At 45.4% G+C, this 22,222-nt stretch overlaps 3 protein-coding genes across 7 annotated transcripts; 1 reads left to right on the top strand and 2 right to left on the bottom strand.

The window, feature by feature from the left end:
* Window positions 1-648: 648 nt before the first annotated feature.
* On the top strand, window positions 649-9,634 carry CPT2 (carnitine palmitoyltransferase 2; the record flags this gene model as incomplete). 2 transcript variants are annotated; one of them, XM_082313210.1, is made up of 5 exons in its annotated part: window positions 649-779; window positions 1,737-1,817; window positions 1,931-2,037; window positions 6,417-7,721; window positions 8,652-9,634. In XM_082313210.1, the coding sequence occupies 5 exons, from the start codon at window positions 649-651 to the stop codon at window positions 8,981-8,983; spliced, it is 1,956 nt and encodes a 651-aa protein (XP_082169336.1). In that variant the 3' UTR covers window positions 8,984-9,634. The 2 variants fall into 2 exon arrangements, with proteins under 2 accessions (XP_082169336.1, XP_082169337.1); XM_082313211.1 differs by lacking the exon at window positions 1,931-2,037 and having other exon boundaries at window positions 756-779.
* A 1,429-nt stretch (window positions 9,635-11,063) lies between these two features.
* On the bottom strand, window positions 11,064-18,455 carry CZIB (CXXC motif containing zinc binding protein). Of its 2 annotated transcripts, none has more exons than XM_082314703.1 (8): window positions 18,203-18,455; window positions 18,028-18,111; window positions 17,358-17,414; window positions 16,503-16,584; window positions 15,975-16,006; window positions 15,448-15,525; window positions 12,558-12,623; window positions 11,064-11,730 (listed from the first exon to the last, which is right to left on the bottom strand). In XM_082314703.1, exons 1-8 carry the CDS (start codon window positions 18,206-18,208, stop codon window positions 11,653-11,655), a joined length of 483 nt encoding a protein of 160 aa, XP_082170829.1. In that variant the 5' UTR covers window positions 18,209-18,455; the 3' UTR covers window positions 11,064-11,652. The 2 variants fall into 2 exon arrangements, with proteins under 2 accessions (XP_082170829.1, XP_082170830.1); XM_082314704.1 differs by lacking the exon at window positions 11,064-11,730 and adding an exon at window positions 12,105-12,443.
* A 955-nt stretch (window positions 18,456-19,410) lies between these two features.
* MAGOH (mago homolog, exon junction complex subunit) lies at window positions 19,411-21,321 on the bottom strand. Of its 3 annotated transcripts, none has more exons than XM_082312117.1 (5): window positions 21,191-21,321; window positions 20,985-21,043; window positions 20,659-20,769; window positions 20,272-20,354; window positions 19,411-19,673 (listed from the first exon to the last, which is right to left on the bottom strand). In XM_082312117.1, exons 1-5 carry the CDS (start codon window positions 21,276-21,278, stop codon window positions 19,574-19,576), a joined length of 441 nt encoding a protein of 146 aa, XP_082168243.1. In that variant the 5' UTR covers window positions 21,279-21,321; the 3' UTR covers window positions 19,411-19,573. The 3 variants fall into 3 exon arrangements, with proteins under 3 accessions (XP_082168243.1, XP_082168244.1, XP_082168242.1); XM_082312118.1 differs by lacking the exon at window positions 19,411-19,673 and adding an exon at window positions 19,697-20,172; XM_082312116.1 differs by lacking the exon at window positions 19,411-19,673 and adding an exon at window positions 19,697-20,167.
* Between the last annotated feature and the right edge of the window lie 901 nt (window positions 21,322-22,222).

The following is a 22,222-nucleotide window of genomic DNA, read 5'->3' as shown; positions in this document are numbered from 1 at the left end:
ATGCTGAACAAGAGCGCTGTCAGAACAAGAGGATCACAGAAGTTTTTATTAATGCGTATGTAGAAGAGGACTGAACTAACGTTGCACCGTGCCACTCCAGGCGTTTTCTGACACCAGATAACTTTGCCACCTCGGCAGCATGCATCGAATATACCTTCCGAATGAAATAATAATAAAAAAATGCTTCATGACAGCTCGCCGGCCCCCGCGCTCGCCGCGACCCTCAGTTCTGCACCGCGGACTTTCCACCCGCGGCGGCGGCGCAGGGCCGAGGCGCCGGCACCGCCCCAGGCCGGCGAGGGCTCGGGGGAACCTCTCCGTTCCGGGGGTCTGGCCGCCATGTGGCTACCGCCCCCCCGCTCCCCGCTCGCCTCCCCCCCGGGCGGCTTTCGGGGAACAGCGCCCAATTCCTCCGACGCGCCGGTGTGAACCCGCCGCCAGGGCCCGAGCTGCCGCCCCCGCCCCGTGGCGGGGCGTTGGAGCTCAGCCCGAACCGGCCCGGGCGCTCCGCAGCGGCGGGAGGAGCGCAGCCGCTCAACCGCGCGACCGGGGAGCTGCGTGGGGCCGCGGCAGCCGCCCCCTGCGGCCCCGGGGCGGCAGCGAGGGGAGCGGCGCGGGCGGCGCCTCACGGCCTCCGACGCGGGCATCATGGCGGCGCGGCAGCTGCTGCGGCGGGCGGCGGCGGCGCCCTGGCGACGGGGCTACAGCAGCGCGGGCGCTGCCGAGTACCTGCACCGCAGCATCGTGCCCACCATGCACTACCAGAAGAGCCTGCCCAGGTACGGCGGGCCGCTGCTCCGCTCTCCGGCGCGCCCGCCGCCTCCCCTGCCCTCCGGGACCGACCGTCCCGCGGCCTCCTGAGGCGCCGCCGGGCGGCGGCCGGGACGAGGCCTGGAGTGAGCGTCCTCCGGGGAGCGCGGGTCACTGCCAGCCCCGGGGCGGCTGCCGAGGGCACCCGGCGGGCCAGGCTCCGGGGACGCGGGCGGAGGTCGGTGGCGGCGGCGGTAGGCGGCCGTGTGGGGCCGGCGGCCCCGGGGTGTCCGCTGTGAGGAGAGGGGAGAGAAAATGCCCGCCCTCCGTCCCGTTTGTGTATAGCCGCGCTCGGGGTGCGCTGCTCGCTTCTTGTTGAATGTGCTCCTCGTAAATCACAGCGGAGAGGAATGAATTTTATTTTTTAAAGCGTAAATATGACTATAAGCCTACTACTGAAACATCCCTTCAGGTCGCAAAATAACCTCCGTGAGTGTAATGGGATTATTGTATAGTAAGAAGAGCATTTTCATGTTTAGGCTGAGAGGAAGATGACAAAGGTACTGTTTAGGAAATTTGCAGGAAAGAGGAGATGTTCTGCACCCAGCAGCGAGGGGAAGTCCCGATGCAGGAGTGGCTACCGAACTAAACCCTAAACCTTCCTTCTATATAGCTGCTTCTCCTTGCAATGGTTCACGCCATTCTATTCCCTGTAAGGTATTAAGACCCTTCACTGCGATACCTGTGTAACAAGACAGTCAGGTTGGTTTTCTGCCTTGTTTACCAAGAACCTTATGCTGTGATGATGTTTGTCCATCTATTCCCTTTCTTCTCATCTTCCACAAGAAACTTTTGAGCCGTTTGGATTATATGGGGTATAAGGAAGGATAGGGAAGAGGGGAGGCAAAGAGAGACTACTGTGTAAGAAACTCAGGCTTCATTCGTACCATTGGACATAAAGTGCATGTCTGTTCCCCTTCCTTCAGACTGCCGATTCCCAAACTAGAAGATACAATCCGGAGATATCTGAATGCCCAGAAACCGCTTTTAAATGATGACCAATTCAGGTATGGACAAGCAAGATATGCGTATTGCAGTATCATGTGCCGCTTCGAAGCCAAGTGTTACATATAAAAAATATGACTTGTGACAGCATTTTGACTCTTATTGATTGCTGTAGGAAAACTGAAGAACTTGCTCATCAGTTTGAAAAGGGAATTGGAAGAGAGCTGCACGAGCAACTGGTTGCTCGAGACAATCAGAACAAGCATACTAGTTATATCACAGGTATGTTGGCCTACTGGATATAGAAGGAGTCTGTAGATCATGATGCTTGATAACACAGCTCATAATGCTACAAATAAAATAGGCTGAAGCTTAAGTTCTGTACTCCATAAACTTGGAATAACATGCTGTGAATACTACCTGTGACTGTATTTGAGCAAATTCTGAGTCACTGGTGGAAAAAAGAATACCCATCATCTAACTTATATATACCTGAATTCTGGATAGATGGATATTGGAGAAATGGTATTTTTTCATGAGTTACTGCATTTAAATTTGAGTTTACAGGGTTTATCTTTTTTTTTCCCATTGTTGTCTATTTATGTTTAGGTTAATAGAGGAGCTTAACTGGTAACTCCCTTAAGGAAATTAAAGCAATCATTTTCAAATAATTCCAAGTTATTTAGCAAGAAAACTGAGGGCGAGTCAGAGAATGTGACTAAGCTTTGGGAGGCAGAAGTTGTCAGTGCTCTGGGCTTAAAACCCCCCACATCAGCTGCCTTGAGATGAAGTTGGTGTGCACTTGCTTCCTTTGTCTGCATCCAGTCAGTGTGCAATGCCAGAGCTTGCCAAGTTTGAAGTGGTTAATGATGATGAAATAGAACCTACTTAAAATTCTTCTGAAGGGCAAAGAAAAGGAGCGACAGAAAGAGGAAGATGAGAATAAAGAAAAATAAATTAAGAGAGGGAGAGTATGCATATAGTTTTTTGATGATTCTTCCTTATTGCTTCCACTGACTTCCAAATACAAGTGTCTCCTTATGCAACAGAGGTGGAAATATTCAAATACCTATGGAAGTAGAAGTTTGCATGTTGCCCAGTGAATGCACTTCTGTCCTTGCTATCTGTAGAGGCTACCCATAAGGGTGTTAGCTACCACAAATTCTGTAGAGAATAGCAGATTATTTCACAAAAGCTGCTGTTCAGTTTGTTGTCTTTTACTTTCCATTCACTTTGAACAACATCTGGGGTTTTAACTGGTGGCTTTATAGTGTTTGTCAACACTAACCAGCACGGTGCTTTGTGTCTGTGAACTGCGGGGTGTTTGTATTCCTTTTTGTTTAGTTATTACTTTTTTAGGCCTCATAAAAGACCTGTTCCACTTGAAATTGGTTTCTGAAAGTATGTATAGTTGCCTCCACCCTGGACTTTCAAGTCCAAGGTTAAAAGGCTACATGATGATGATGGATGTGGTTTTAAAACTGTAGATGAATGCTAGTTACTCACCTGTGAGGACCTGGGATTCAAATTGTAACTTGGGTCCCTGAGTTACCCAGTGCCCTTCTTACTGCCCAGCTAGAAGGCTCTACTTGGGACTGATCCAGGCATGGAATAATAATTTTTAACATATCAGCTGCCTTGAGATGAAGTTGGTGTGCACTTGCTTCCTTTGTCTGCGTCCAGTCATTGTGCAATACCAGAGCTTGCTGAGTTTGAAGTTGTTAATGATGATGAACTAGAACCTACTTAAAAAATCCCTTCTCTGCCTATGCCCCCTGGATTTTCATTTACTCACAGACAAGTGTAAAGGTGTGACTACTTTTTAAAGCTATGATTGATTCCCTTGGTTTTGGCAAGCACAAAATCTTTGGGTCACATTTATGCTTCTTGATATGCTGACACTGTCTAAAAGACCTGTGGATGTCAAAAAGTCTCAAAGGCGCAGGAGCAGGCCGTCCCCATGTGCCGTAAGATGAGCAGGCGGGGGAGAAGACCGGCCTGGCTGAACAGAGAGCTTTGGCTGGAACTCAGGAGAAAAAGGAGAGCCTACCACCTTTGGAAGAAGGGGCAGGTGACTCAGGGGGACTACAAGGATGTTGTGAGGTTATGCAGGGAGAAGATGAGAAAGGTGAAGGCCCAGCTAGAACTTAAACTGGCCACCGCCGTTAAAGATAACAAAAAATGTTTTTACAACTATATCAGCGACAAAAAGAGGGCCAGGGAGAATCTCCATCCTTTGTTGGATGCGGAGGGAAACATTGCCACGAAGGATGAGGAGAAGGCTGAGGTACTTAATGCCTTCTTTGCCTCAGTCTTTAATAGTCAGACTGGTCATCCTCGGGGTTTTCAGGCCCGAGCTGGGAGATGGAGATAGGATGCAGAATTAAGACCCCGTTGTCGAAGAGGTGGTAGTCACCGACCTGCTCCTCCACCTGAATGCTCATAAGTCCATGGGGCCAGACGGGATCCACCCGAGGATACTGAGGGAGCTGGCATAGGAGCTGGCCAAGCCACTCTCCATCATTTATCAGCAGTCCTGGTCAACGGGGGAGGTCCCAGATGACTGCAAGCTAGCAAATGTGACGCCCCTCTACCAGAAGGGTTGGAAGGAGGATCCGGGGAACTACAGGCCTGTCAGCCTGACCTCGGTGCCGGGAAAGGTCATGGAGCAGATCATCTTGAGTGCCATTACGCAGCACGTGCAGGACAGCCGGGGGTCAGGCTCAGCCAGCGTGAGTTTATGAAAGGGGGGTCCTGCTTCACTCACCTGGTCTCCTTCTATGACAAGGTGACCCGCTTAGTGGATGAGGGGAAGGCTGTGGATGTTGTCTACTTGGACTTTAGTAAGGCCTTTGACACTGTCTCCCACAGCATTCTCCTGGAGAAGCTGGCTGCTCACGGCTTGGATAAGTGCACTCTGTGCTGGGTTAAAAACTGGCTGGACGGCCGAGCCCAGAGAGGGGTGGTGAATGGAGTCAAATCCAGTTGGTGGCCGGTCACGAGTGGTGTTCCCCAGTGCTCAGTGTTGGGGCCGGTCCTGTTCAACATCTTCATTGATGATCTGGATGAGGGGATCGAGTGCGCCCTCAGTAAGTTTGCAGATGACACCAAGTTGGGTGGAAGTGTTGATCTGCTGGAGGGTAGGAAGGCCTTACAGAGGGACCTGGACAGGCTGGATCGTTGGGCCAAGGCCAACTGTATGAGGTTCAACAAGGCCAAGTGCCGAGTCCTGCACTTGGGTCACAACAACCCCATGCAACGCTACAGGCTGGGGGAGGAGTGGCTGGAGAGCTGCCTGGCGGAAAAGGACCTGGGGGTGTTGGTTGACAGCCGCCTGAACATGAGCCAGCAGTGTGCTCAGGCCCCCCAAGAGGGCCAATGGCATCCTGGCTTGTATCAGGAATAGTGTGGCCAGCAGGACCAGGGAGGTGATCGTGCCCCTGTACTCGGCACTGGTGAGGCCGCACCTCGAGTACTGTGTTCAGTTTTGGGCCCCTCACTACAAGAAGGACATGGAGGTGCTGGAGCGTGTCCAGAGAAGGGCAACAAAGCTGGTGAAGGGTCTGGAGCACAAGTCTTATGAGGAGCGGCTGAGGGAACTGGGGTTGTTTAGTCTGGAGCAGAGGATGCTGAGGGGAGACCTTCTTGCTCTCTACAACTACCTGAAAGGAGGCTGTAGTGAGGTGGGGGTTGGTCTCTTCTCCCTAGTAACGAGCGATAGGATGAGAGGAAACGGCCTCAAGCTGCGCCAGGGGAAGTTTAGGTTGGATATTAGGAAAAACGTCTTCACCGAAAGGGTAGTCAGGCACTGGAACAGGCTGCCCAGGGAAGTGGTTGAGTCCCCATCCCTGGAGGTATTGAAAAGGCATGTAGATGTGGTGCTTAGGGACATGGTTTAGTGGTGGACTTGGCAGTGCTAGGTTAACAGTTGGACTTGATGATCTTAAGGGTCTTTTCCAACCTTAAGGATTCTATGAAATGTAATTCTGCTTTCCAAAGTCCGTTCTGGGCCTGGAAGAATAACTATACGGTCCCTTCTAACCTCGTCTTTTTGCCAGCTTGAGAGACCGATTGTAGTGCATTGGTACCAAGAGTTTTGCCCTGTGCTGATCATTTTAGTGGATAGAAAGAGGAAGGAGGTGGAAATGGAAGACAGCAAATGTAGATGGAGGAATGTTGCCAGGAATGAGGGAAACACTGGATCAGAAATAAAGGTGGTTCTAAAGAGAACCATGCCCTCAGTGACAGTGTTGCAGAAATTAATAGCTTAAGAGTAGGCAAAGGCATGTTCCACTGCAAATGTGAGGTGTGCCGCAAAATGTAGTGCTGGGGTGCTGCATTGTATGTCGCGAGAGCTATGGTTTATCACTGAGCCATATAGAAAATATGGAAATTGGCCCTCATTGCTGATGACATTGACACTTCTGATATGAATTGCTCCAAATACACTATTTTTACAATTAGCCAACAGTACCTTTCTTCATAATTGGAGGTTGGGAAAATCCTTGGTGGAATTACTGCAAATGTTTGTCTTGTTTGTAGGTACTTCAAGAGGTGTTTATTCATGATCACTGTTGGAGGCAGGATATTGACTACATGAACCTCTGGTCTGACTCAGCTGCTTTTATGTTCTGATCTATTTTTCAACTCTCCATTTTCAGGTCCCTGGTTTGACATGTACCTAAAAGCACGTGAACCTGTTGTTTTGAATTTTAATCCATTTATGTCTTTTAATCCTGATCCAAAATCTGAATATAACGATCAGCTCATACGAGCTACAAACATGGTTGTTTCTGCTTTACGTTTTATGAAGACCTTCAGGGATGGTTATCTTGAACCAGAAGTTTTTCACCTCAATCCAGAAAAAAGTGACACTCAGATCTTTAAAAAAATTATCCGATTTGTGCCTTCTTCACTTTCTTGGTTTGGTGCCTACATGGTTAATGCATACCCCCTAGATATGTCTCAGTACTTCAGGCTTTTCAATTCTACGCGGCTGCCTAAACTCAACAGGGATGAGCTTTACACAGATGAAAAGGCAAAACATTTACTGGTACTGAGAAATGGGAATTTTTATGTATTTGATGTTATTGATAGAGACGGAAATATGCTGAAACCTTCAGAAATACAAGCACACTTGAAATACATCCTTAGCGACAACAGTCCAGCCCCGGCTTTCCCTCTTGGCTACCTCTCCAGTGAAAACCGAGATACATGGGCATTGCTGAGAAAGAATCTACTGGATAATGGCAATGAAGAAGCTCTTCAAAAAGTAGACTCTGCGGTGTTTTGTTTAAGTTTAGATGATTTTCCCATTAAAGACTTCGTGCACTTGTCCCACACTTTCTTGCATGGAGATGGTGCTAACCGCTGGTATGACAAGTCCTTTAATCTTATGATAACTAAGGATGGCACTGCAGGAATTAATTTTGAACATTCCTGGGGAGACGGTGTGGCTGTGCTCAGGTTCCTGAATGAGGTTTTTAGCGATAGCACCAAGGCACCAGCCATCAGCCCCCAGTCCCAGCCTGCTTCAGTAGACTCTTCTAGAGCAGTACAGAAACTTGACTTTAAGCTGAATGATGCCTTAAAAGCAGGAATTACCAAAGCCAAACAGAAATTTGATGCCAGTGTAGAAGCACTGTCTATTAATCTGTTTCAGTTCCATGGAGGGGGCAAGAACCTTCTAAAGCAGAAGAAGGTAAGTCCAGATGCTGTGGCTCAGCTTGCCTTCCAGATGGCTTTCTTTCGACAATACAATCAGACTGTTGCTACATATGAGTCTTGTAGTACTGCAGCTTTCAAACATGGTCGTACAGAAACTATACGTCCTGCCTCTATCCATACAAAGAGATGTTCGGAAGCTTTTGTCAGGGAACTGTCCAAACATAGCACAGAAGAGCTTCAGAAGTTGATAGTGGAGTGCTCAAAATACCATGGCCGTTTGACAAAAGAAGCTGCTATGGGTAAGTAGGAATATATCAAACACTCCTGCTTTTGCACTAAAATGTCTATTAAGGTTGCTGTAAACGTTTACTTCACAACTAAATAATTTAATTTTGGTGGAGGTCTAATGTTAATGTAAACTTGACAAAAACAGTAGAAGGCTGCAGTTCAAAATGCATTCTCTAAGACTCATTTCTTGATGGGGGGGAATGCCTCTGTGCTTCCCACTTCACCGTCAACGTGTTGAGAACTTTTTATACTTTAGTTTTTGTCCTTATAGCAGCTGGGCTATTTGAAAATTTGATAAATACTTAGTGCATGTTGTACTCCCCAAGGCAACCAAGAACTTTGGCTTTATGCCTGAGGAGTTACTATCATATCCCTGCAAGGGATAAAGGTTTTAAAAACTTCCAAGTCAAACCGATTCTTTGGCTGTGCTGCTCTTGGTATTTTTCGAAATGCTTTATTTTGAATTGTCCCTCCAAGAAGCATAACTTGTTTTGTTTTCAGTAAAATTGACTGTTGAACATTACCCCGTAGAGTCTAAATTTGCCTCCTTTTGTTGATGCAGGATCCTCTTCCTCTTTAGATTCATGAATTTTAGGAAAGCCTTTCTCTGTTTTAAACAACCTGGATATGGTCAGATAAATAGTTAACCAAAGAACGTGATGTATTATTAAAACTGTCTGTTAACATTGCACTTTTGCTTGCTATCATGATTCCTGGTTGAGGCTAGTAGTAAAACAGCAAGCCCTCAGTCCCTAGGATACGTGCGTTAAAAGTGCAGAATGTCTGGGTTCTGAAAAATGATTCCTGCTAATATGAAAATAAAACCCAGTTCCATAGACCTCCTCTTCTGTGGCTGAAAAACAATGTGATGTCAAAATAAGTGAGTTTACTTCCCACAAAAATTAGTCATCTCTCTAATACTTGTTATTTTATTTTAACAGGTCAGGGATTTGACCGACATCTCTTTGGCTTGCGCTATTTAGCCTTATCCAAAGGTATTGCACTGCCTGATTTCTATCAAGACCAAGCCTATGCTCGGCTTAATCACAACATCATTTCTACAAGCACATTGGTTAGCCCAGCTGTGCAAGTAGGAGGGTTTGGCCCAGTGGTGTCTGATGGCCTTGGAGTAGGATATCATGTACATGAGGATTGGATAGGTTGTAATGTTTCCTCTTACCCAACTAGGAATGGTAAAGAATTCCTTCAGTGTATAGACAAGTCACTAGAAGATATCTTTAATGTTTTAAAGGGTGAGAAAATCAGTAGTTAGACGTAAAAATGTTGGAACACTTTACAGTTGCAGTACAAAATGCAGACTATGTCTAATTGGCATACTAATCAGTGTTCAACATGGCTGAGACTGCCCAGCTTAATTGGCTTCATTTATCTTCATTGAACTTCAATACTGTTAGATTCACTATGAAATTTGTATCTATCTTAAAGAAATCAAGTACAGACCTTGAATGCATGTTTCAGGAAATACAAACATTCACAATGTCAAAATTAAGGAACAGATCCATCTGTTCCAACAGATCCACATGTTCTTAAAACACATTATTTAAAATAAGCATTGTTACCGAGTTTATGAACTTGGAACATCAGTGTTCCATGAGTGTTCAGACAGGCAACACCACTGTGATACCACTCTTAAACTGTTTGATTTTAAAAAAATATATGCAATAATTTTAAATATGAAAGAGTGGTTACATTTGCACTCTTGCAGTAAGCTTGCTGACTAACTTGTCACACTTACTTTTCTCTTTAAACTTGAATCGCTATTGGAACTGATTGTGCCTCAACTGCTTGAAGCCTTTCCATTGTAAGAGCTTTTAGAGAAACAAAAAGTGGGAGGCTTTAAGTAACCTGCAGTCACCGTGTTGTTAAATTGACTGGAAAAGACTGTATTTTAATAAAGCTGTCTATTAATAACCACAAAGTTCTTTTATTGCCATATCAAAATTACACAGTATGGGTAGTCCCTTTATCAATAGCTTGTGTTTCTTATAGAGGTTGAAATACTACTGAAAGCATGCTGCAATGTTGGCTCTCCCCTTCCATACGTGAAGTCTGTCCAATAATCTGCTTTTGTTTCACTACATAAACGTGCTCTCGTGCCTTAGAAAAGAAAAATCACGGAACTTTATTTTTTGGGGTTCTCTCTTTCCAAACGTCCTCTTACTGTGGAAAAGTAACAGAACGTTTTCCTGTTTCCTCCTTGTTTTGTCAGCTAGAACTTTTGACGTCATTCATTGTAGCAACTGCCAGAGTCTTAGTGCCTAGAGCTGCATCTTTAATGCATTGGGGCTTGTTGCAGACGTTCTAAGGACTAAGACTTCTCAGAACTCTGTGAAGGGATTGCAGGAGAGCTTGAGCATAAACATCAAAAAAACCTTGCGATGCTGTGAATGCGAGATGAAACTGATGCGGACAGTTCCTTGTGTGCTGTTCGCAACTGGGACTCTGCCAGCTACAAAGTGGGTGGTAGCAGAAGGTCAGTCAAGAAGTCAAAGGTGCTCAGAGTTGCTGGGATTACAACACAGATGCGCTTTGCATGAGATACCCCATTTTGCACAAAATTCATTATGGTATGTATAACTTGAAGTCCTCTGCCTTCTAAGCCCTGACGTCTTCCACTCTGTTTTTCTTCTGGGAAGATGAGTCCTTCTCTGGAGCTGAATAGCACAGTAGTGCTTGCTTCTGCAGCAAATGGGTAAAACTAGTGCAGTCATTTCTTTCAGCACAGCCCACCATGACCCTGACAACCAAATAGATTAGCAGAACGTGGGGGTTGCATGTGACAGGTGAGGTTCAGAGGCTCAGAAACCTACTTGCCTTTACTATTCCTTTGGATATCTTAGCTTCCAGGTTCTCCCAGTGTCTTTTTTTCTTTATCACAGTAAATGTAAGCAATACTATGTCTTGAACTATGAACTGCAAGTGCTAGGAAAGGGAGAGGCATGCTTTAAATATGTAAGACCAATGGCTTATAAAATTTTCCTAGTCAGGGCTGTTTCCTCTGCAGCCTGTAATGCGCTGTTCTATTTTTCAGTTGAAAAGGATTATTTTAAAACTTACTTTAAAACCTACGATGATTGTTCTTGCTCATTTAAACAAAGAAAGGAACGTTATCGTCTCGGGGGATGAAGGAAATAATGTATCAGGAAACCATCAGACCAAAAGCCTTTGAATGAAATTCACTAAAGAAGGTTTTGGGGGTTGTGTTTTTGGTTGGTTTTGGTTTTGGTTTTTTTTAAACATAAGAACAGCTGGCAAGATTGTGAGGACACTTGCCAAGAAGTAGAAAGTCTGTCTTTAACTAGAAATGAGTGAGGTTTACTTAAAGGACATACTCAGATTTTCAGAAGATGTAACAGCTCTCTGTAAGTGTCAGCAGCAGTCAAGCTTATTGTGTTCTCGGTGAACTCGCCTCAGTGTCTTTACTTGAGCTGGCAGAAAGCTGTTAAAGACGTTACCTTTTCGCTTGAACAGTTAACACAGTCCTTTTACTCATAGCCATTTCCTGATGATAGGAATGGTGAGTGAAAAGACCTTACTTGCTTACGTTAGAGAGTAAAATGTGGGTACTTTTTGGTGATAGGCCATTAAAAACTTTAAGGCAATAAGTTGTCTAAGTTGTTAGTGTTGATACAGTAGTGAAGCTACAGTCCATCGCAGCCATACATATTCCCAAAAAAGACAACCTTAAGAAAACGGCACAGTTCAGTCAAGCATATATACTATTTTCAGTTTGTACTGAGGCCATCTCAGAAGTGCTCTGTGGAAAATATTTTATTAGGACATCCTGGGGACAGTAAGTACAACTTCGGTTTCTATTTCTGAAGTACAGCCATGTGAAAAGTAACTCCGAGGAAACTGCATCTCTGATGGTTACAGCTCCTTCATCAATAAGCATGTCAAGATTTATTAAGGGTATGAACTTCAGCATTTTATAAATTTATGGGTAACTTCATAGATTCCAACAGATTCCTTTGTTTTTTCATCATAGTCATTCCAATCCTATAGGAAATAAGATTTCACAGTATTAGTCACCGAGGACAGAATGCAATAGTGTCTAAAACACAGACTGGAATTCAAACTGAAACTAAGCCTTACTCAAAGTCTGGGTCTTAGATTTCTGTGGAAAGCACTGTGCAGTTGCTAAGCTAATTCTGATACCTGAGAGAAGCGAGAACACCGACGTCAAATTAAATGGGCTTCAGTCTCAGTGTCTGAACAATGATTTTTTTTTTTCCACGTTGTCCACAGCCTGTAGTGGACAAGATGGCAACCATGGCAGATGAAAGGATTATCTATCATTTACAATACCCTAGTCAGGTGGGTAAGCAGACAAGCAGATCCCTGCCAAGTAGGATACCAGGGAACAGATTTGACCTTGAGATTCTTGCTCACAGCCAAGGAAGATTTGCAATGCTGGAGTCCTTATCCTGAGCTTTGAGGGGCAGTGTCTTTATATTACTTTTTAGTATCTCTGTGCACAGGAAAAAGTGCAGGCATCTTCCTAGAAAAATCAGTTCACCACTCTGAATAACCCCAGCCGCTTAGTATTCCAGGTGTTTGCTCTCTGGAATTCATGAGTGACTTAAAAGAAAAGTTGCATTTCTACCTTTGTCAGCTGCTAAGCTATCAAATGCGTACTTCTAAAATGACGCTGTTAGTAATGCTGGTTGTTCATACTTGATTTTGTTTCTCTCTCCAGCTCCTTCCTGTGCCTACATGAAAGAGCAAAACTAGTCTCTTGCACGTGCAGGGTGTGTATTTTGCACTAGTCACTTAGGGAAGAAAGGCAGATAATTAGATTTACTAATGAAACTAAGACAACATACCTTTTCTAACAAGTTTATGTCATTGAAAGGCGTGCCAGATTCTGCACCTTCAGCGGCAAACCCTGCCTGCAGACACATTTGCAGTAAGTTTTTAAGAATAAAGTTGTACCAAGAAAATAATAAATATTATCATTGAAACATGTCTAAAGAAAGTAACTCATCACAAACTTCTATTGTATTTCTTTTAAATTCGATAGAAAGAATGGTCAAGCTCTTTCCTGGTTAAGGGTCAGTATAAGGTGGTGAACCTCTTCGTGAATTGGGAAAAATCAATCTGAGCAACCACAGAGTAAAATGAGGGAACACTGCTCCTCTATTTTTCCTGCCAAAAAGGTATTTCCAAGTATTCTAGATAATGTTAAACCTGAGTTTCTAAGTTTATGTAGCAGCATACAACTACTAATAGCTTTAATTTGTGTTCAGAATCCATAGAGGCGCTATGTATAAAATAGCTTCATAACAAACTTACATTGCAAGAGAACAATAGAAAGAAAATGTGGAAGAGAGTTAATAGTTTTGGCTTAAGAATGTGTCAAGTAAGCCACACGATTTTAAAATATTTTGGGATTCGAATGGAAGGTTAAGCACTTGGGAGTTAAATAAACCATGGAGTGTGTCAGACATAACAACAGGAGAGGTATGTGCAAGGCACAGTGCGAATATGGCCTTTGTATAATTGTCAGAAGCCCATCTCAAGGGAACTGCTAGGGGTGGAGAGGAAGATCAGCATCCTGGGACAAAAATGCAGAGCTGCAGCACAGAATGAACACTAGAAAAATAAAAGAAGCCCTGCTTTTGCCACCTGGAGATATTCACCAGCCCTCCAAGGAAAAAGAAGCCATGTGACTGGAATTACAAGCCTCTGTAGCAGACACTCAGTGGGACTTGCATTCTTACAGCTTTGGCGTCAGAGCAGAGACTCGTTTAATCTCTGCAGAAAGGAGCTGGGACATGCAGTGACTTGTCTGCCCTTTGCTGACTGGCGAAGGACCAACAGCTAAAGCATAAACACACACACAACAAAGAAGCAAAAATGCCTATTGACTTTACAACACAGTGAATTGTCATACTTTTGTTACCAATGAAACTATTGGTTGTGCCACAAAGCAAAGAAGCTTAAAAAGGTTTGAGAGAAACTTTACAAGAAACCTCCATTTTTTAGCTGAAGCGCTCACTTGAGGGACAAGGACAGGAAAGGAGCCGAACTATTCTCAAGTAAAACCAAATATTCTATATCAGATTTGCAGCAGATGTAACTACTTAAGCACATTAAACAAGATAAGCAATTGGGGGGGGAAAAATTGTCCTTGCCCATTGTTAGAACGCAGAAGTACCTAGTTCGAATTTGTTGCTACTACTAGGTAGGGAAAAGAGTGTTTCTATCACAGAATCAACTTACTTTCTCCTCTTTCAGACTCCAATGATTTTTTGAGAAAACTACTATAATTTAAATAAGACATGCAAGCATTAAGCCACTCTAAATTGACTTCAAGTATGGTTGTATTATGTCTATCAAAAAATACAAAGAAAATACACTAATGCTATGGCCATATGCTATGTTTGGTGCTAATCAAAAGACAGATCTAAGGTTGTGGAGAAGCCAGGCTGGCTTGGATCATGTCAAATATAAAGCAGTTTACAGAATTGTCTGGAACTGCAGAAGTCTATATATTTACTCATTTAGGCATCAAAAAACTCACTGAAATATCTGCTCAAGGATTCAACCGTACTCTCCAATAGAGTGCACAGACCAAACTCTGAGAATATTAAATTAAAAGCTTTATTACAGCTGTGAATTCTTTGTTCTGCAGATAAAATTGACAGCTAGGATGCAGAGCTATGAACATCTCCTACATTTTGTAGTCTTCTCATAGATTTTTCTTGAAGTGGAAGTTCCTAGGGCTGGCTGTAAAGCTTTCAAACAGCATCAATCTAATAACCATTCTGTTCCTCATAAAGATAGGCTTCACTTAACTAACTAACTAACTAAACTAACTAACTAACTAAATAAATGAGGACCTCCTGCAGCACACTGCAGTGGTGATTTTATTTATACCAAATTCTTTGTAGGATCAGCTTTTTTGGTCTGTTTCTTAGCATAGTGTCACAGTCTGAGGGAAGGATAAGACAGGTTTATATTTGTCAGTCTATTTACACCTAATCCGACTGGAATAATAGGTTAAATATAGTAGGGAGTTAGCTTGCATACAGCATGACCATGCACAAGCAAATGAGTCACTGAAGACTGGCTTGGCCCTGAAGAAATCCTTTAACTCTGAACTTTGAGGTGTGCTTTGCAACAGTCTTTAACTGCCGTTGATCTTCAGTCTTTGTCTGATCAAGTTTCAAATGGAAAAATGCCAAAATTAATTTCCTATGGCTTTGGTGATGTCAAATCTCAAAGAAAATTTGATTTTTTTTAGAGGCCATATACTGAAGACTGTTCGTAACCTGAACTTCATCTACTCTCTGTAACATACCAAGAAGCAAAGTGGCACTCCCCTGAATGTGGCTATCTAATTATGCACTCTCGCAATCCCCCTTTGGGAATGACTCTCTTTTCCAATAACCTGAGCAATGAAGATCCTCCAAATGAATTCAAATGAGCAGTGCTGAGTCACCTGTAAGGCAATTTGAATACGACTCCAAGGCGTGTTTAATTTTAGATTTTACTGGCACAAAGAATACCAGAGTCGTTAGTGTTAGCTGCTTGCAGGGTTGTTTTTGGAGTCAAATGAAGTAAAAGAACTGTGGGGAGGATGTAAAACTGGGGAGGTCTAGGACATTCCAGGACGAGCAGTACCATTTCAAACAGTGTATATTTTATCAGTCTAGAGTCTATAAGAAGTGCTCTTAAAAACTGAGAAACAAATCACGAATAAGAACTCACCTGTGGCTGAAAGTCAACTGGTTCCAGACCTCGGCATTCAAACTCCACTATTGTTTTGAATTTCTCGCTGTCTTCAGCCTATAATTGAGTCAGAATACCAGTAGTTGTCATCTAATAGGGAAAGACAGTGACAAGCACTAGTGTAGGAATGAATTGCTTTAAAGGCAGTACTATCAACTCTGATGTCCCTAGTGACAACAAAATCCTAGGGCTCATTTAAGAGGTGGTAATTAACTAAAATTTCTTAATCTGCCACAAGGAAGCCTTCAAAAGGAAACCATTATGGGCATTATATAATTGCATCTAATTTGAGTGATAAAGTTTTGTATTTTGCTTATGAAATGTATCACAGATTATTGTACACTTGAGACTGTGCGCAGGAGCCTACAAGAGACAATTTTCTGTCAGAGGAGGATGCCGGCTTTTTGTGTTCTTGAAAGAGGAATGTGATGATAAAGCAAAAACTCAAAATATTATTAATGCTTATTTATCTTTCACTTGTTATATAAAAGAGGAAGCAAACTTACATTGTAAGGTTTGATTGTCTGACTTAAAATATCTAAAAAAAAAAAAAATCAGAAGTGTAAAAGTGAGTGACATTATGCCTTCAGTCTTATTCAGCACAAACCAAGCACCAGCTGCTTCTTTTGAAGAAATGTCCTTACACAGAGTAAAAGAAACAAAGTAACCAAGCAGTTCCTGCAGTTGGTCCTCAAAAGGTAGAATTCAATTTTTCTCACGTCTCCTGAGAGTTTACATTACACCATTTTGTTACCCTACCAATGCAAAAAAAAATCTGCATGCTTTTGTAAAATGACATTACGGATATGAGTTTTGTTCATGCAGAAACCTGAACTCACCAGGAGGCCTTACTGTCTCCTTCATAAGCATGACGACAAATATGTACCTGCTGGGACCTCAAGCACCAGTGTACAAGGAGAAAAATCCCTGGTGAATGCTCTTTACACAGCATCAAGCAAAAATGGGGACTAAAATATAAACTTAGGAGAAAAAGTGTAAAATGAATGATGCCTCTTAAATTTCTAAGCACATACCAATGGAGTTCTCCCTGGAGCACAGCTTGCATTTCTGCACCATAGTGGCGCTTCCTCTGCCTCCTTTCAGGGGAGCGCTGTCCTAAAAACCGTGACAACAGAGACATCATTTTCAACTGCACTCTAGCCGAGCCACTGGAAACCTCTGCAAAGGTCAAGTAGTTTTACAACAATGGTCTTTAACTTTTTAAAAATATTGCAACGAGAAGGCTTTTTTTTTTAAACTAGAGAGATCTATAATTCAGAAAGCTGTGATTATCAAAGAATAATTCTGTTCTAGACTTAAAATACAGAATAATGGATAGTTATGTCTTGTCTATATAGGCATGTTCCATTAACTCCTCAAAACACATTCTTACCACTCAGTAGTATGCAGAAAAGAGGGATGATTATTCCTAAGAACAGAACCTTCTCTTATCCCTGACAAATTTTATCCTGCTTTTTCAGTTTCCAAATGCTAATTTAGCATGCTTAACTCACCTTGAATTACCTAAACTTCTCCAAAAAGATTCCATCAGCATCAGTGAAATATGCTAACGGCACAACCTTACTCTGCTATCACTTCAAAATGTGTTTTCAAATGATACTTTTACAGAAAGGCAGTTTTTCAAAGCAGATGTAAATACTTTCGTCACCAACAGTCACCATTCCAATGGCATATTTCAATTAACAGTCTCCAAATATTTTTTTTTTTAATATGGAATATGACAGCATTTCCTGAATGCATATAGCTATTCAAATATTCTCATCTAAAGTGCAAGTTGTCACATCCCTGATGCTAATATCCCTTGCATGTAAGAGGCAGGTTTGTTTTCTCGTTTTTGTTCTGATGCAGGCTACAACACGGAAACATACCATCAATCGCAGATACTGCCATTTTTCAGAAACTTCACCGCAGTTCCCACATTTCAGCTGAAAAATAAACATAAACCAGAGAATTTAAAGCTGTCAATAATCAGGCATTAAAAAGCTGAAGGAGCTGATGTGAGGCCCCCAGATTCACAAACCCCACTGAGAGGAGCCGGAGGCAGGCATGAGGTGCTGTCTGTCCCCACAGGCCCACGAGCTGACTCGACGTGGCGGGTATGCCCGCCGCAGAGGGTCTGCCCTTGGGGGCGTTGGATGGAAAACGTGTTACAAATCATGGTCACGAAACAAAAGATAGCAGCGCATCTCGCCACCTACCTGGGTTACCTGCCAATGGATACTGGATTACCAACCACCTCACCAACGGAGGTGTGGACCAACACTTAAGACTTTTCATTATTGCAGACCAATGTATAGTGTCATGCTTGTGCTAATGTGTAGATGTCTATATACTTATACCATCACATTCGTTGCTCCTGCAGCAGCCTGCTTGTGCTGCGTGGAAAAAACCACATCGCTTTTTAAGCCGAGTGACGTGACGCTCACCACCACAGGCCTCGGTCGCCCGCCGCCCCGCTGGACGGCCCAACGGGCTCCTGGCGCCGAGGGCGGCCTTTCCCGCCCCCGAAGCCCCCGCGGCCGCCCGGGCCCGCCGCACCTTGAGGTACCAGCGGAAGTCCTCCCCCTCGGCCCGCAGGCGGGTGATGTTCTCCAGCGTGGCGCGCAGCTGCAGCCCGATCCTCTGCAAGGCAAGAGGCAGCGAGACAGGCCGTCAGCGCAGCTCGGCCCAGCGCCGCTCGCTTCGGTTCGGCCCGGCCGCGGCTCCTACCTACCCCCATGGCCTCGCAGGGTGCCCGGCAGCTGGCGGGGCCGCCGCGCTATCGGAACTGCCCTGACGGCCCCCGTCAGCCCCGTCCCGCCTCTCGCGGGAGCAGCTGCGGGTTTCAGGCTGCTCCTGCGTGGTTTTAGTGTTGGTTTGGTTTTTTTTTTTCCACCCTCTTGCGTTGGTGCCCTCAGCCAAGCTGGCGGCCGCCTCCCCGTGCTCTCTGCCGGGGTGAAGCCAACGTGAAGCCGAAGCTGCCCTCGGCCAAGATGGCGCCCGGCGGCGCGGCCTGTCACCGCCCCCGGCGCGGCCCCGGGCGGGAGGCGCGGCGGGCCGGGCCCCGGGGAGCGGGGCGGCCGCTTCGGGCGAGGGAACGGAACGGTGGTGGTGGGGAAGCGGGGCAGGCAGGGGGGGAGGGCGCAGGAGGGTGCTGGCGGGAAAGGCAGAGGGTGCCTGTGGCAAGAAGAGGGAAAGCAGGAGGTGCTGGCATGGGTAACGGGTTATGTTTTTACCTTTTAAAAAAGTCATTTAACCACAATCGTTTTTTAATCGCAGTGGCTACTGATTTAGGGAGAACAGAAAGAGGTGCTAGAGAAGGCAAGGGCACGGTTTGGCAGAGCTGCTGTTGGGGAACACCCTCAGAGCCCACGGGGAATCTCAGACCCTGTGGGGGTCTCCCACAGTGCATTACAAAAATTACCGCTTTGAAGTTGAGACACGTTTGGTCCTCCAAGCCTCTTAATTCTGCGCAGCAGACGTGCTAGTCTAGAACTTAACTAAATACATTCTCCATTGCTTTTAATGTCAGTTTTTCTAAAGCTGGATGGGAGTACCAGTGAAGATCCTGGATGGCTCCCGGGTGGGCTGTTGTCTACATCTGCTCTGAAGGCAAACGGGTAATCACAGCAGCAGGTTGTTACAAAGCTGACGTGTGTCTTTGCTGTAACTGGTTATTGTGAGCAGTCAGGGCTTCAGTTATTCTGCATATTTGAGCTGACCAACAGAGTATCCAACTCGGGACAGTAACAAAAGTTTATCTTGACAGCTGGCACAAGTTTCATTTCACAGAGCCAGACTTAATTCCATTTTCTACTACTGCATAGATAGAGAAGTGAAATAGAGCTTTGTGTGATACTAGTGAAGTAACATAGCCCGAACGTACCATGATAAAAGAAGTGTTAGGAAGTCAGTTTCTCACCAGAACTTATAAATTAAAAATACAGATCTCACCATTTTATTAAGACAGTCACTGACAGTTTGTAAAAAAAACATTCTAACATACATAAAAGCTTCAGGCCAGAAATACCAAGAAATGGAAACAGCATTCCTCCCCACCCCATCCCCTCCCCGATACTGCACTACAAACTTCAGTTTGTTTGATTTAAATTGGCTTAATCTTGAAGTGTAGTCCAATAAGGCTGAAGACTAGACACTTAAGGTCCTGGACCAGGTAGTAGAACACTCTCAAGCCTTCTGGATCCCTGCAGTGCACAACAGAAGGAAGGGGGGAAAAAAGTTAGATTGATGTTCTAAGAGAGCAGTTTATAGAACTAACTGATTAAAAAACCAACAAAGCCTATAGGGACACTTTCTAAGAGGTCATCTTAGACATTAGGAGATTTGTTTCATTCTACATGGATTGATAAAACATTCTGTACACCAAGTTTGCATGTTTTAAGTCTTAACAAAATGTGCATTTTTATCATGAAAGATAGTAGTAACATCACTTTGGATTTAAAAAACGCGATAGCCAGTCTTTTCAGCTTAGCTGAAATAGAGAAACCTTGGTTGTCCCAGAGACATTGGTGTGGACGGGCCAATGACGGCTCAGTTCAGACTCTGAATACGCCTAACGGATTCCTACAGCGAGGTTAGCTGCTCGTCGAGTTTGAAAATACAGCACGTAATGCCGCAGTCTAAAAGCATTTGGTACATTATGCTGGAACACAGAGCACTCACGCCTCCAGGAACTGGTCTGTACTTTGAAAGAATATAAAATACAAGTACCTAGTAATCAGCAAGCTCTAATATAGATTGTTACATAAAAACAACAGCAACGTAAGAAAGCAGAGTACGTACTTGGACTGATTTACGTCAATGAGTGAACCGATTTTGGATGTGGTAAAGGAGATGTGCTCGTCACCGATTACTATTTCAAGCTCCTGAAAAATAAAAGATTATAGGAACTCAGAAGTACTGCTTTGCGGTATTAGTTACAGAAATGCTTACGTACTGAGATGATGGCTTTTCCATTTTTATTACAAAGATATTGAATACCCCAGGTCTGTGAATCATATTAACTCTCACAACCAAATTGCCATTTAGGCACTGCTCAGGTTTTAAAATGGTGTTTGTTTCCCTCTTGGCTAGAAACAACGCTGACTTGAAGAAAAAGTTCAGTTACGTTTCCAATGAGCTAACACATAAAAATTAAAGCAGCAATTAGAAAAGACACCGTACACCAACCTGTCGACCGACTCTGTCGGGAGGAGGCCACAGAGCATCATCTTCTTTTGTGATTTCGCTGTCGTCGATGATTCTCTTCAGCTCCTCCATCACGCTCTTATGCACGTAAGCCTACAAGCAAGACTCCAACATGAAAAAACCACCCCAGGCGCTACCCCGCACGCCCCGCGGGGACTCCGCCTGCGCACACCGCCGCCTGAGCGCCCTGCTCGCCTGGCTGCCGAGGCAGCACCCGCTCGAGGCGCAGGCCGCCGCCCCGGCCCCGGCCCCGGCCCCAGGAACCGGCCGGCTCCCCCCGCGCCCAGGGGCGGCCGCCCCTCCCTCACCTCCTTTCGGATCATGACGTCGTTCTTGTAGTTGCTGTTGTTGGCGTAGCGCAGCTTCCCTGGCGAAGACAGGACGGACGTTAAACCCCCGCCAGGGCAGCGCTCCGCGGCGGACCCCGGCCCGCCTCCGCATCCTGCCGGGAGCGGAGAGAGCGGGTGCCGCCGCCGCCGCCCCCCCTCCCGCCCGGTCCCGCCGCGCCCCTCACCGTCGGGCCGGAACTCGAACTCGAGGAACTCGTGGCCGAACTTGCCCTTGTGCCCCACATAGTAACGCAGGTAGAAGTCGCTCGCCATGGTCCCGCCGCCGCCCCGGCATGCACCGCAGCGGCGCGGGCGAAGCGCGTCACGCCGCGCGGGGCGGAGCGTGCTCCCCACTCCGATTGGCCCGCAGCGCCAACCGCCGCGCGCCGGAGCAGCAACGGCGGCGGTGGTTACGGCCGCCCCCTGGCGGGCGCCGGTGGCTGCAGCCGGGCGCGTGAGGGGAGGGCTGGGCTCGGCTCGGCTCGGCTCCGCTCCCGCTTCTTCTGGGGCGGCGGGAGGAGGGCAGGGCCTCAGCCAAAACTCCGCCGGGGCGGCCCGGACATCGCCGAGTCCCCTAGCGACACGGAACGGAACAGGTGAGGGGCGCCGCCTCACCCGCCCGCCCCGCCCACCGCCTTCCCCGGGGCAAAGGCTTGGGCCTTCGGCAGGTGGCTCCCCCGGGGGTACCTGGAGCCCGGGCAGCTGACGCAAACCTGTTTTCTCATAGTAATATTTGCAACTTTTGCTCTTTGGGGAACTGCTGAGAGAAAGGAAATAGCCAGAGACATGCCCTTTTGTAAAACAGTTCCTTCTGAAAGGAAAATTTAGAACTAGGGTATCTCTTGTGCTGATCACAAGAAGGGACAATTTTTATTGAGGACACTGAATTAGGGAGGACATTTTGTACTGTGGTACTATTGAGGTACTGTTGAAGATGGATTTTGCACTGATGAACTTGATTTCATGTAGGTGGTGCTGCATCACATCCCAGGTGTAGGCAGTTAGTGCAGGGCTAATGAAGCTCACTCTGCTTACTTGAGAGTTACGCCAAGGTTAAATCTGGCTATATTTAGTATTATGAACTGAGTGAAAATAGCTGAACTGCTTCGAGATCTAATCAGTCCATGGAAATAACATAGTCTTTGGTATGGTATTGTGTAAATAATCAAATAAACCTTTTGATCTCAGTTAATTCTGTGTGGAGGAAAGCCCTAGGT

This window comes from Platalea leucorodia, assembly GCF_965183815.1.
Source record: "Platalea leucorodia genome assembly, chromosome: 5".
NCBI classification, from domain to species: domain Eukaryota; kingdom Metazoa; phylum Chordata; class Aves; order Pelecaniformes; family Threskiornithidae; genus Platalea; species Platalea leucorodia.
The sequence above is the reverse complement of the archived record's forward strand: the minus strand, read 5'-3'. Positions and strand labels throughout refer to the sequence as shown.

Excerpts from the sequence above, each read along its gene's own strand:
- CZIB (XM_082314703.1), bottom strand. Across the intron at positions 17,415-18,027 it reads ACTTCCGCTGGTACCTCAAG|CTGAAATGTGGGAACTGCGG; the intron begins GTGCGGCGGGCC and ends TTTATTTTTCAG. Across the intron at positions 16,007-16,502 it reads CTCCAGGGAGAACTCCATTG|ATATTTTAAGTCAGACAATC; the intron begins GTATGTGCTTAG and ends TTTTTTTTTTAG.
- MAGOH (XM_082312116.1), bottom strand. The coding sequence starts at position 21,278 with ATGGCGAGCGACTTCTACCTGCGTTACTATGTGGGGCACAAGGGCAAG. Across the intron at positions 20,770-20,984 it reads ACGTCATGATCCGAAAGGAG|GCTTACGTGCATAAGAGCGT; the intron begins GTGAGGGAGGGG and ends TCTTGCTTGTAG. Across the intron at positions 20,355-20,658 it reads CCGACAGAGTCGGTCGACAG|GAGCTTGAAATAGTAATCGG; the intron begins GTTGGTGTACGG and ends TTTATTTTTCAG.